At 43.7% G+C, this 12065-nt stretch overlaps 1 protein-coding gene across 1 annotated transcript; it reads right to left on the bottom strand.

The window, feature by feature from the left end:
* Positions 1 to 11776, bottom strand: CXCL17 (C-X-C motif chemokine ligand 17). The gene is made up of 4 exons (XM_045988111.1): positions 11698 to 11776; positions 1762 to 1842; positions 1010 to 1111; positions 1 to 98 (listed from the first exon to the last, which is right to left on the bottom strand). Exons 1-4 carry the CDS (start codon positions 11774 to 11776, stop codon positions 1 to 3), a joined length of 360 nt encoding a protein of 119 aa, XP_045844067.1.
* Between the last annotated feature and the right edge of the window lie 289 nt (positions 11777 to 12065).

Below are 12065 nucleotides of genomic sequence, written 5' to 3'. Positions count from 1 at the left end.
CTATAAAGGCAGTGCAAAGCTTGCTAGCTGACATTGTTTGAGAAATTCCTGGCAGGCTCTCCAATGCTTGTTTGGCTTCCTGTGGTGCCTTTGGTGCCCTAGGGTGAAAATAAAGATTAATGTTAAAAATGTTTTAAAAATCGAATTTTTAGGGCACCTGGGTGGCTCAATTGGTTAAGCAACCGCCTTCAGCTCAGGTCATGATCCTGGCGTCTTGGGATTGAGTCCCACATTAGGCTACCTGCTCAGAGGGGAGTCTGCTTCTCCTTCTGACCTCTCTCCTCTCATGCTTTCTCTCTCTCTCTCTCTCTCAAATAAATAAATAAAATATTTCAAAAATTTTAATTTTTAGGAAAGCTTTCAAAATGGTAAAAAAGTGAGACTAGTCCAATGGAAAAAAATTAAAATTAAAAAAATTTAGAAATTAAAATAAAAAAATATATTCTTCATTCCTCATCCCTTAGAGCTGGATACTTAACCAACCAAGACACAGTGGTGCCCCCCCAAATAAAATATTTAAAAATAAGTAAATAAATTTTCGATAGGTACTACCAAATTGTATTTTACTTCCACCAGCGGTGATAAGGATCTTGCTTTATCTCATCCTTCATAGTATCATAATTTCAATCAGTTTAATTTGCCAATTTACTTTTTATATGACATTTAAAAACTTCTCAAGGAAGGAACCAAATTATGTTGATTGATTACCAAGTCCCCAATAGTCCCATCTCCCTCCACTTTGATAAGCAATGGACTTCTAAAATCTAAGAATTTGGTCGAACCTTTCTAGAATTAGGAAAATTGTATCCACCTCCCTTCCTCTTGTTTCCTCAAGTTGACATTGAATAGAAAGGACTGAAAGGTGTGCTTATCTTAGTCTTCATTTCGCTTCTTTTGTCTATTCTCAACCCCTGCTCCATCATATGGAATCATATGGAATAACAATGTGGAATTGTTATTCCACAGAGTGACTCTGGTCTGAAGAAAGGTCATTCTTTTTGAAACTTACTGGTTTTCTTCACACCGCCCTTGAACTGATCACAGGGACACTGCTTCTTTGGCATCTCAGACATTGCCATAAGTTTTCTTTTAGGGGCTCTCAGGAACCAGTCTGAAATAACAGGGTTGGCACTTAGAGGGGAAGGTTAATATCGCTGAGAATAGGGAGTAGGGCAGGGCTTTACTTGCCATCTTCCTTGCCTTCCAGTTTCTTTTTCAGACAGCAGTGGAGGTGGGGAAAGGAGTCAACACAGTGGGGATACCCAGTTATATGAGCACCAGGATTTCTGAGTTGTTTTGCCTGACCTGTATTGGCAAGAATTTGGTGGCAGGTTTGGAGGGGGCATCAAGATATCATTAAGGAGACCAAAAAATGAAGAAAAGATCTAGTGTCTTCCTCTGGCTGTCTTAACTTAGCCCAACGTTTTGCCTCTCTGATTTCAGTCTTATTTATGAGTTAACAAAGATCAAAAAGAAGATTCAGGAAGTGTTTGGAAGGCAGCCCTGGGTTCTTGGGGGAAAAGAATAAGGGAGGAAGGGCAGCCAGAGATTCAACCAGCTCCCCCTAGAACTTGGAGGGGTCCTGCTCTTGCCAGAGACTCAGGAAGAAGACAAGTGTTGGTGCTACATGTGGTGGGCTGGTGGAGAGGGCAGTGGGTGAAGTAAGCTCAGAAAACATCTGCACTGGTGTTTGGAGGGCGGGAGTGGGGCTCAAGGGAGAGGGTTGGATTGGGATGGTGCAGTGCTATTGTTGATACTGACCTTTGCAATCACATTCTTGGCTGCCTTTGTGGAGCCCCATCCTAGGAGCCTGGCGATCGTCCCGATGGCCTCTGGCGACCCCTGGTGGAAGGAAACAGGTCATGGCCAAGCAACGGAAAGGGAAGGGGCCAACAGAAATGGTCCCCCAGTATTGTGTTACCTGCATCACTGGTTTTTCCTTCCTCTTTTTTTTTTTTTTAAGATTTTATTTATTTATTTGAGAGAGAGAGAGAGCGCGCACACAAGTAGTGGGAGTGGCAGAGGGAGAGTGGGGGAGAGAGAAGCAGGCTCCCCACTGAGCCGGGAGCCCAATGCTCATGCCAGGCTGGATCCCAGGACCCTGAGAACAAGACCTGAGCCAAAAGCAGACGCTTAACCAACTGAGCCACCCAGATGCCCCTCCTTCATTTTTCAGGGCTCTAGGGTACTTCAAGAGCAGAATATTTTATTTTATTTATTTTTTAAGATTGTATTTATTTATTTATTTGATAGACAGAGATCACAAGTAGGCAGAGAGGCAGGCAGAGACAGAGGGAGAAGCAGACTCCCTGCTGAGCAGATAGCCCGATGCGGGGCTCGATCACAGCTCCCTGGGATCATGACCTGAGCTGAAGGCAGAGGCTTTAACCCACTGAGCCACCCAGGTGCCCCATGAGAGGAATATTTTAAATGGATAAGGAATTGAGGTTTAAGATATGGCTTAGAGAAGAGCTTAGCTGGAGGTAGGTGGAAAAAGAATGGCCTCTGGATGGATGGAAGAAAGGATAAAAGGTGGGCGTTAATCAAGGTCTGACAGGAGCACCTGGGTGGCTCAGTTGGCTAAGCATCTGACCCTTAGTTTTGGCTAAGGTCATGATCTCAGGGTTGTGAGATTAAGCCCTGCATTGAGCCCCATGTCGGCTTCTGTGCTCAGTGTGGAATCTGCTTGGGTTTCTCTCTTTCTGTCTCTCCCTCTGTCCCTCCTACCCTCCTGCTCTCGCTCTTTCTCTCTCAAATAAATAAATAGATCTTTAGGACAAAGAAAAAGAGGGCCCGATAATATGCCCTAGCCCCAGCACACATTAAAGTTCTCGTGACTTCAGAAATGAGAACAAGGAGCAGATTATTCCATAGACTCGTCAGGATCTTCACCTGACCTTTACGTTCCCTATATTTGCATCCATAATCCCAGTTCAACTATAAGAGGATGGTATTTACTTTTGTGCCTCTGGAACAAATCCATTCCTCTTTTGGCCTCTAGTCAAGTCTGTCTTATCACCTGATGTTGTCTTTTAAGATTCCAATTTTGTGAAATGGTAATATTTCTATGACAGTCAAGGATGATGGTTAATAGACCTGAGATTCTGTAGCTAGAAGTGGGCCCCGATGGTGCTTCCTTGGTATAGTAGTTTCTGATATATCCTCTAAGAATCAATTACGCCTTCGCATGGTTTCCCACTGTATTTGAAGGCGGTTCTCTTAATGCACAGTTATACATATTGTTTGTTGTTTGAAATCTCTTGTGGACATTGAATTGTCCCCCCCCCAATTCCTGATGAAGCCCTAGCCCCCAGAATGACTTTATTTGAAGATAGGATCTTTAGAGAGGTGACTGTGTTACAATGAGTTCAAGTTAAGATGAGGTTGTATGGTGGGTCCTGATTCAGTCCAACTGGAGTCCCTATAAGAGGAAAAGATTTGGGCAAAGAGATACCAGAGTTGTCAGAAAATAAATTTCTGCCGTTTAAGCCCCTCATTCTGTGCTACAGGAAACTAAAAATCTTGCTCCCACTGATGGCTCAATAGTCATTCAGCTGTATAGAGCTGACACATGGCAGGCACTTGGTAAATGTTTGTACAATAAGCAAATGGACGAGTTGTCTGGAGAGGGCCCTTAGAGATACTTTGATTCAATCTAGGGCTCTTTCCCAGACTTGTGCCCTTTCTGCCACACAGATGGAAGGTGTTGCACCATCTCCCCAAGTACTAGTTTCCAAATGTTCTCATGCTGTTTTGAGTGCTATTAAAATAACTCAAGCAGGCACACATAGGCCCTGCCATCTAAACTTTTCCAATATTTTACTTTTGCCTGACCTCTACTTGTAGTTCCAGAGGAAGGCCACAGAATACTAGAGCCAGAGGGAATCTTGGAAGTTATTTAGTTGAATCTCTTTAGTTAGAAGTTTTTAAAATTCTAAATGTAATAGAGCTATATTAGAGAAAATTTGGAAAGTACAAATAAAGAAATCTTCACTCTTACCATCTGGTGGTATTTTGGTGTGTTTCCTGCATATGATTTTCTTTCTACAGTGATAACCATAGTATGTGAACAAGTTTTTTTTGTTCACTTTATAAACATGTTGCTATGTCATCTTTATGATGGACATTTTTTTAAAAGATTTTATTTATTTGAGAGAGGTCGCAAGTAGGCAGAGAGGCAGGCAGGAAGAGGAGAGGAGAGAGGAGGAAGCAGGCTCCCTGCTGAGCAGAGAGCCTGATGCGGGGCTCGGTCCCAGGACCCTGGGATCATGACCTGAGCCGAAGGCAGAGGCTTTAACCCACTGAGCCACCCAGGTGCCCCCATGATGGACATTTTTATTAACTTTTTTTTTTTTTTTGAGAAAGAGAGAGAGTACAAGCAGAGAGAGGCAGAGGGAGAGAGAGAATCTCAAGCAGGTTCCATGCCCTGGCAGAGTCCTACTCAGGACTGGATTCCATGGCCCTGAGATCATGACCTGAGCTGAAATCAAGAGTCAGACACTCAACTACCTGAGGTGCCCAGCCGCCCCCCTGTTTTAAAAAAGATTTATTTACTAGAGAGAGAGAGCGAGAGAGAGAGAGCATGAGTGGGGGGCAGACTTCCTGTTGAGCTGGGAGCCCAACGATAACTTGGGGCTTGATTCCAGGACCTCAAGATCATGACCTGAGCCCGAGGCAGACACTTAACTGACTGAGCCAGCCAAGTGCCCCCCAAACAGACATTTTTAATGACTACCTAACATTCCCAATAAGCATATGACCTCCAAATTATTTAACTCTTCACTCATTGCTGAAAATTTAGATTGCTTTACTTTTGGATATTGATAAAATTCCTTATGTTTGTAACTGTTTTCCAAATGTTAGGTTATTGTCTTGGGCAAGATTTCCCAAAGTGGAATTGCTGGGTCGAAAGTTAAGTATAGCTTTATGTTTCTTGATATTATTACTAAATTGCTTGTAAAAGGATTGTACAGGGGCGCCTGGGTGGCTCAGTGGGTTAAAAGGATTGTACAAATTAACTAAATCACTATCCCCCTTTTTTTTTTCAGATGAAGAAACTGAGGCCGAGAGAGAGCAAATGAAGTGCCCAAGTTCACAAAGGTAATGGTGACCCAGCTGAAGCTAAAACTCAGGTCCAGGTTTCTTAAGTGTTTTTCTTTCTGTAGTCTTTACAACCTTAATTCCATGGCATAAATTAAAATGAAGCTGCACGTTCCTACAATATTATGTTTCCCAAACCTCAGACATTTCTGGACCACCTTTATGATGCTTTCTGTAGCTTGTACCACATCTACTATTATTTACTTCTTACTTTTTCTTTAAACAGATTTAATTTACAAAACCAGCCTCATCCTCTGTTATATTATCTGTGAGATTAGGGGTTTGATACATGCTTGGATTTTTTTCTAACATGCATTAACATAAACAACTATTGAAGTAAAAGCTAATTTATGTCCTACCGAAAATCGGTTTTGGAAAATATCGATATAGTGGAATAAGCATGAACTTTATATCCAGGCACATGTGGCATCTACTGCTTGCTCTGTCCCTTAACGATGCAGTCTCGGCTTCTTTGATTTTTGGTTCTCTGGTTTGTAAAACGAGAATAGTAGTATCCACCTTGCAGAATTAGGAATAAATAAGCTACTGGGGGTGCCCACTGGCCAGTGCCCAAGGAGGTGTTCAGTACATGATTGTTATTATTGTCGTTATTATTGCAGACTTCTGTCGCTCTGTCCCAAAGAGGGTGTCTATGCTGGAATGTTAGGTTTGTTGCTTTCTACTGACCTGTATGTGTAAAGAAGCTAACTCCCACTTGTTAGGACTTGTGGTAGATCTATCATTATTTTGACTTCGCTGTTCCACTACATATTAGCTTTATGATTTCGGACAAGTTGCCTAACTTCTGTCTTTCATTTACCTAATTAGTAAAATGGGGCTAATAATTGTCCATTACTAAGTGCCTGTGGATTAGTATGTTCCTAGCTTTGTCCACTAGAGGGCGTAGAAGCACTAGCTCCTGGTAGCCATGGGGGCCAGACCTTAGTGCCCAGGGCTTGTGAGTACCATAGTCCAGTGAAAGGAACCACAGCTCCTTGGAGAAATGGTTGATTCCAAGGCAGGCCAGGGAAGTACAAGATGAGCCTGGAATATCTTGTGATATCAGAAAGTCTGGAACTGCTAAAAAGAGCTACTTGCAGCAGCTCTCAATAGTCAATTTTGAGACAACATGAACAACATAACAAATAATGATAGTAATGGATTATAATCCATAAATATCCATGAGTCTTTACTCATATAAATAATTAAGTAAGTAAATGGGAGAGAAGGAGAAGATTTTTCTTTCTTTCTTTTATGATTTTATTTGTTTAAGAGAGAGTAAGAGAGCATGAGGGTGCGGGGGGTCAGAGGGAGAAACAGACTCCTTACTGAGAGTGGAGCCTGATGTGGGACTCGATTCTGGAACTCCATCCCGGGACTCCAGGATCATGGCCTGAGCCGAAGGCAGTCGCTTAATTGACTGAGCCACCCAGGCGTCCCGAGCAGCTTTTTCTTATAGTAGAATCCCAATTAATAAATGTAGAAGGAATGATGGAAATAGAAAATCACCATTTGGCTAATACCATAGTAACTTTTGTTGAAGGTGGGAATCGTCAATGGATTTTGAATAGGCTTTTTGTATAGTCTTTTTTTTTTTTTTTAAAGATTTTATTTAGGGGCTCCTGGGTGGCTCAGTGGGTTAAAGCCTCTGCCTTCGGCTTGGGTCATGATCCAAGGATCCTGGGATCAGGCCCCGCATCAGGTTCTCTGCCCGGAGCCTACTTCCTCCTCTCTTTCTCTCTCTGCCTGCCTCTCTGCCTACTTGTGATCTCTGTCTGTCAAATAAAATAAATAAAATCTTTAAACAAGTTTTATTTATTTGACAGAGATCACAAGTAAACAGAGAAGCAGGCAGAGAGAGAGGAGGAAGCAGGCTCCCCACTGAGCAGAGAGCCCAACGTGGGACTCGATCCCAGAACCCTGGGATCATGACCCAAGCCGAAGGCAGAGGCTTTAACCCATTGAGCCACTCAGATGCTCTGCTTTTTGTGTAGTCTTAAAGTATCTCTTCACAAGATACTTATTAATTACAGTGGGAAAAAGAGTAGTTTTATAGTAGAGAAACCTGGCAGACACTACCTTAAGCAAGTGTTCACAATGAGTATCATCAGTAGTTGGAAATGATGAGTATCATGGGCCAGCTGATGTGAGGCGTGGAGAAGGCACACATGTCTTCTGTGGTGCTCTGGCCAGAAACACATAATCTGATCTTAATCATGAAGAATCATTAGACAAACCCAAACCGAGGGGCTTTCTACAAAATAACTGATCAGTAATCTTCAAAACTGTCAAAATCATGAAAGACAGGGAAGGCTGAGAAACTACTCCAGCTTGGGGAAAAACCAAGGGGACATGACAGCTTTATTCAGGTTAGTATCCTGGATTGGATTCTGGACCAGAAAAAGGACATTAACGGGATGATTAGGAAACCTGAATATTAGTACAGTCATTCATAGTATTATGTCAATGCTAACTTCCTGGTTTTGGTAATCATGTTATGGTAGTGTAAGATGTTATTTTTAAAAAACTAGATGAAGGATATACGGGAACTCTGTTTTTATAACATTTTATAACATTTCTTGAGTCTGAAAAATTAAAAGTGAATTTAAAAATACATTATAGGGGCGCCTGGGTGGCTCAGTGGGTTAAAGCCTCTGCCTTCGGCTCAGGTCATGATCCCAGGGTCCTGGGATCGAGCCCCACATCGGGCTCTCTGCTCCGCAGGGAGCCTGCTTCCTCCTCTCTGCCTGCCTCTCTGCCTAGTTGTGATTTCTCTCTGTCAAATTAATAAAATATTTAAAAAAAGATTTAAAAATACATTATGTTTCTGTGAGGACACAATGAGGTAATATGTATGAAGTGCTTGGAACCTCGCTTGCTAGGGGCGTCTGGGGGCTCAGTCGTTAAGCGTCTGCCTTCTGCTCAAGTCATGATCCTAGGGTCCTGGGATTGTGCCCTGCATGGGGCGCCCTGCTCTGCGGGAGGCCTGCTTCTCCCTCTCCCTCTGCTGGCTTTAACCCACTGAGCCACCCAGGCGCCCCTTCATATATTCTTATCTATTCTCCTTCCTCTCTGTGAGAAACACACTGTGCATGTATGTTGTTATTTTAAGAGATAAAGTAAGATCAGATTTTATTTTGAGAATCTGGGGGGGATGGGAAGGTGGGGAGTGTCGTTCCCTCAAGCCAGAGAGGTGCTGCAAAGCTGGATTAAGAGACTGGGGTGGACAGCGTTTCAGAGTCCCTTTGCTAGAGTGGTGTCCCAAGAAGGCAGAGCTGAAAGCTGACAGTCATAAAGAGTGGCAGGATCGGGGCGCCTGGGTGGCTCAGTGGATTAAGCCGCTGCCTTCGGCTCAGGTCATGATCTCAGGGTCCTGGGATCGAGCCCCGCATCGGGCTCGCTGCTCCACAGGGAGCCTGCTTCCTCCTCTCTCTCTGCCTGCCTCTCTGCCTACTTGTGATCTCTCTGTCAAATAAATAAATAAAATCTTAAAAAAAAAAAAAAAGAGTGGCAGGACCTGGGACCTGTAGGAAATTAATGTGTTGGGAAGTATCTGGTGGCTTGTAAGAAGTTCTTGGAAGACACTAGAATACCAAGAAATACACTGTAAAAGAATGGTTAAGGGGCACCTGGGTGGCTCAGTAGTTTAAAGCCTCTGCCTTCGGCTCAGGTCATGATCCCAGGGTTATGGGATCGAGCCCCACATCGGGCTCTCTGCTCTGCGGACAGCCTGCTTCCTCCTCTCTCTCTCTGCCTGCCTCTCTGCCTACTTGTGATCTCTATCTGTCAAATAAATAAATAAAATCTTAAAAAAAAAAGAATGGTTAAGAATCCAGGGTTCATTATCAGAGAGATTTTGTTTTAGCTGCATCTCCATTGATCAGCTTTGTGACTGACAATAATAAATTCTCTGCATGCTTTGATTTTTGGAACTGTGAAATGGGTGTACAAATTACATCTAGTCCATGAAGTCATTATGAAGGTTAATGGCTCAGTGGGTTAGGGCCTCTGCCTTCGGCTCGGGTCGTGGTCCCGGGGTCCTGGGATCGGGCCCCGCGTCGGGCTCTCTGCTCAGCGGGGAGCCTGCTTCCTCCCTCTCTCTGTCTGCCTCTCTGCCTACTTGTGATCTCTGTCTGTCAAATAAATGAATAAAATCTTAAAAAAAAAGTATCCTTCATGCCCAGCATTTAACATAGTGTCTGAACCACTTCTACTTGTAAATAAATATTCATTATTACTGTTAAAAAAAAAAAAAGAGAGAGAGAGACTGGGGTGGAGCCTGGTGTGTCTGTAATAGCGCCATTTGGCGGCAGAGCGAGCTTTCCCCAATTCATTGCTGTTGTCTTTTAGGAGCTACGTGAGGTATTTTACTCAGTCCATTTATTGAATCCTTGCTAGGTACACATTTTAGATCATTTAATATTCACAACAATTATGTTCTAAATGGTATTTTACTCATTTTAATATGGTAAAACGGGCTCCAAAAAGTGAAGCAGCTTGTCTAGGGCTGCAAAGTAAGGGTGGAACGAGGATTTAGATCTCGGTTCCCTGGGTTCCAAGGCTGAGTCTACAGATCTAGGAAAGTCTAAACGTGTCACCAGGTTTGAGAACTATTGTTATAGAGCAGGGATTCTCAGCTGGAGGTGGTTACCCCCTCCAGAGGACATTTGGCAACACCTGGAGTTAACTTTGTCTATCTTAACTGGGGGCAGGGGTGGAGAGGCTTGGTATCTAGTTGAGAGAGGCCACACAGGTGCTGCTGGACATCTTACAATGCACAGAATAGCAGCTACAGCAAAGAATTGCCCAGCCCCAAATGTTAATAGAGCTGCTTTCAAACTCAGGTGTAGAGTCTTTTAAGGGCAACATTTTGAACTTAGAAACCTGAGCATTTATTCTTTCCCTTAGCAAATATTTACTGAATACTATGCTGGATAGAATGTGGGATATGGAAACACTGTACCAGATTGTGCTATCAAGGAGGCTGCAGTCTAGAAGGGCAGGGGTGGAGGCAGGAAATGCACACAAATACCTTCAGTATGAGACAGACTATGACAAATGCAAAGAGGGGGTCACGTTTGGACTAAGCATGTTCACAGGACAGAGGGTTCATATATGGTTGAGAGAGGAATCAGGGAGACTGTGAGGAGGAGGTGGTTTTTGAGCTGAGTGTATAAGAGAAGTTAAGCTAGTGGGGAAGCACAAGACCCATTCGGGGAACAGCCAACAGTCTAGTTTAGGTGGAGCACAGAGCACTTGTTAGTGAGATGAGGAGTGGATTGGAAAGGCAGGTTGTGGTTAGGGCTTTGAATCAAGGGTAATGACTCTAGCCTTCGTGTTGGTCACATTGATGGAAAAGCCTTCCCCTCCCGACTGGCAGTCTAGGCCCTAGAACTATGGGGTCCAGCACCTTCCAGAGATCTCTCTCTACAAGGGAAGGGAAGTGTAAAATTGGGGTGGAGTAAAGTGAGCTTCTGATTTTAAGGATCAAGTTGTTGTTAAATATGTAAAAAAGCTATTTTACCTCAAACTAGCCCTTAGGAGTTGGTTTTCTTGAGTAGAAACATACATGGGATGAGCTCTCTTCTGCATGGTTGTTCTGCTAATGGTGAGCCCACCTGAGATGTACTGAAAGCTGGGGCTGATTTGGAGCCTTTAACCTAAGGCCTGCTTCCCAAAACGTGAGCTTAGTATGGCTAAAGCTTCCAATATAGATACTATCCGGTGATGCGATCTTTCTAGTTTTTTACTTTACCATTAATAGCATTAAAAATTATTGGTGGCATTCTGGTGTACTATAAAGAATATTTTTTAAAAAATATTTTATTTATTTATTTGATAGGGAGAGACACAGCAAGAGAGGGAACATAAGCAGGGGGAGTGGGAGAGGGAGAAGCAGCCTTCAGCTGAGCAGGGAGCCCGATGTGGGACTCGATCCCAGGACCCCGGGATCATGACCTGAGCTGATGGCAGCCGCTTAATGACTGAGCCACCCAGGTGCCTCTAAAGAATATAAGCAAGGACTTCTCATCCTCCGTGAATGTACAGTTGCCTTCAATACCTTTATACTGCCTTCACCAAGACTGGCGCTTCTGGGAAGGGATAAAGGGCAGAAGGTTAGGGAGCAGATTTTTATTTTTTTTGACAGAGAGAGAGCAGGGAGAGAAGAGAAGCAGACTCCCCACTGAGCAGGGAAATCAATGCCGGACTCGATCCCAGGACTCTGAGATCGTGATCTGAGCTGAAGGCAGAAGCTCAACCGACTGAGCCACCCAGGCGCCCCCAGAGAGCAGATTTTTATTGAGCCATTATATATATCTGTATTTTGCAGCTACAGCTTCAGACATTTTGATACCCACTATCTCACTATCTCATTTTGCTCTTGAAACACTCTTTGGATGTAAGTATAGTCTTCTCCCTTTTGTAAATGAGGAACCGGGCACTGGCAGAAACTAACTTGTCTCAAATCCCTGTAGCTGGAAGGGGCTACATTTCAATGCATGGTTGTTGCAGGTTTTTTGCCACATTTTCTTCTGTGTTCTGCCACCCTCCCCGCCCCCCCCCCATTTCCCCTTTATAGGAAATTAATCTTATTACCTGGATTTGGGCTGCTAGAGACCACAGGCATCAGCATTAGTGGCAGCAACAGAAGGAGGAAAGGGATTAGAATTTTCATTGCGACTGTTGGTGCTGCTGTGAGTCACTTGAAGAGAGTGTGGAGGGTTCCCAGTTGGAGGCTCCCGAAGTCTTCCTTGGGATGGTGGTCTGGGCTTTAATCCCTCGCCAGTGTTCCCGTTAGAGGGAGAGAAATGCTAAGTGACGTTGACCTCGTTAGGTAACAGGTTTACAGGAATCTGGGAGGAAAAACTGACCAAACAAAAGAAATGAGGCATTCTTAAGAACACAAGAAGGTGACTGACAACTTGGCAGCAATACTGGTTCCCTCCCCTCCTCCTCACCTGCAG

This window comes from Meles meles, chromosome 19 (assembly GCF_922984935.1).
Source record: "Meles meles chromosome 19, mMelMel3.1 paternal haplotype, whole genome shotgun sequence".
NCBI lineage: Eukaryota > Metazoa > Chordata > Mammalia > Carnivora > Mustelidae > Meles > Meles meles.
The sequence above is the reverse complement of the archived record's forward strand: the minus strand, read 5'-3'. Positions and strand labels throughout refer to the sequence as shown.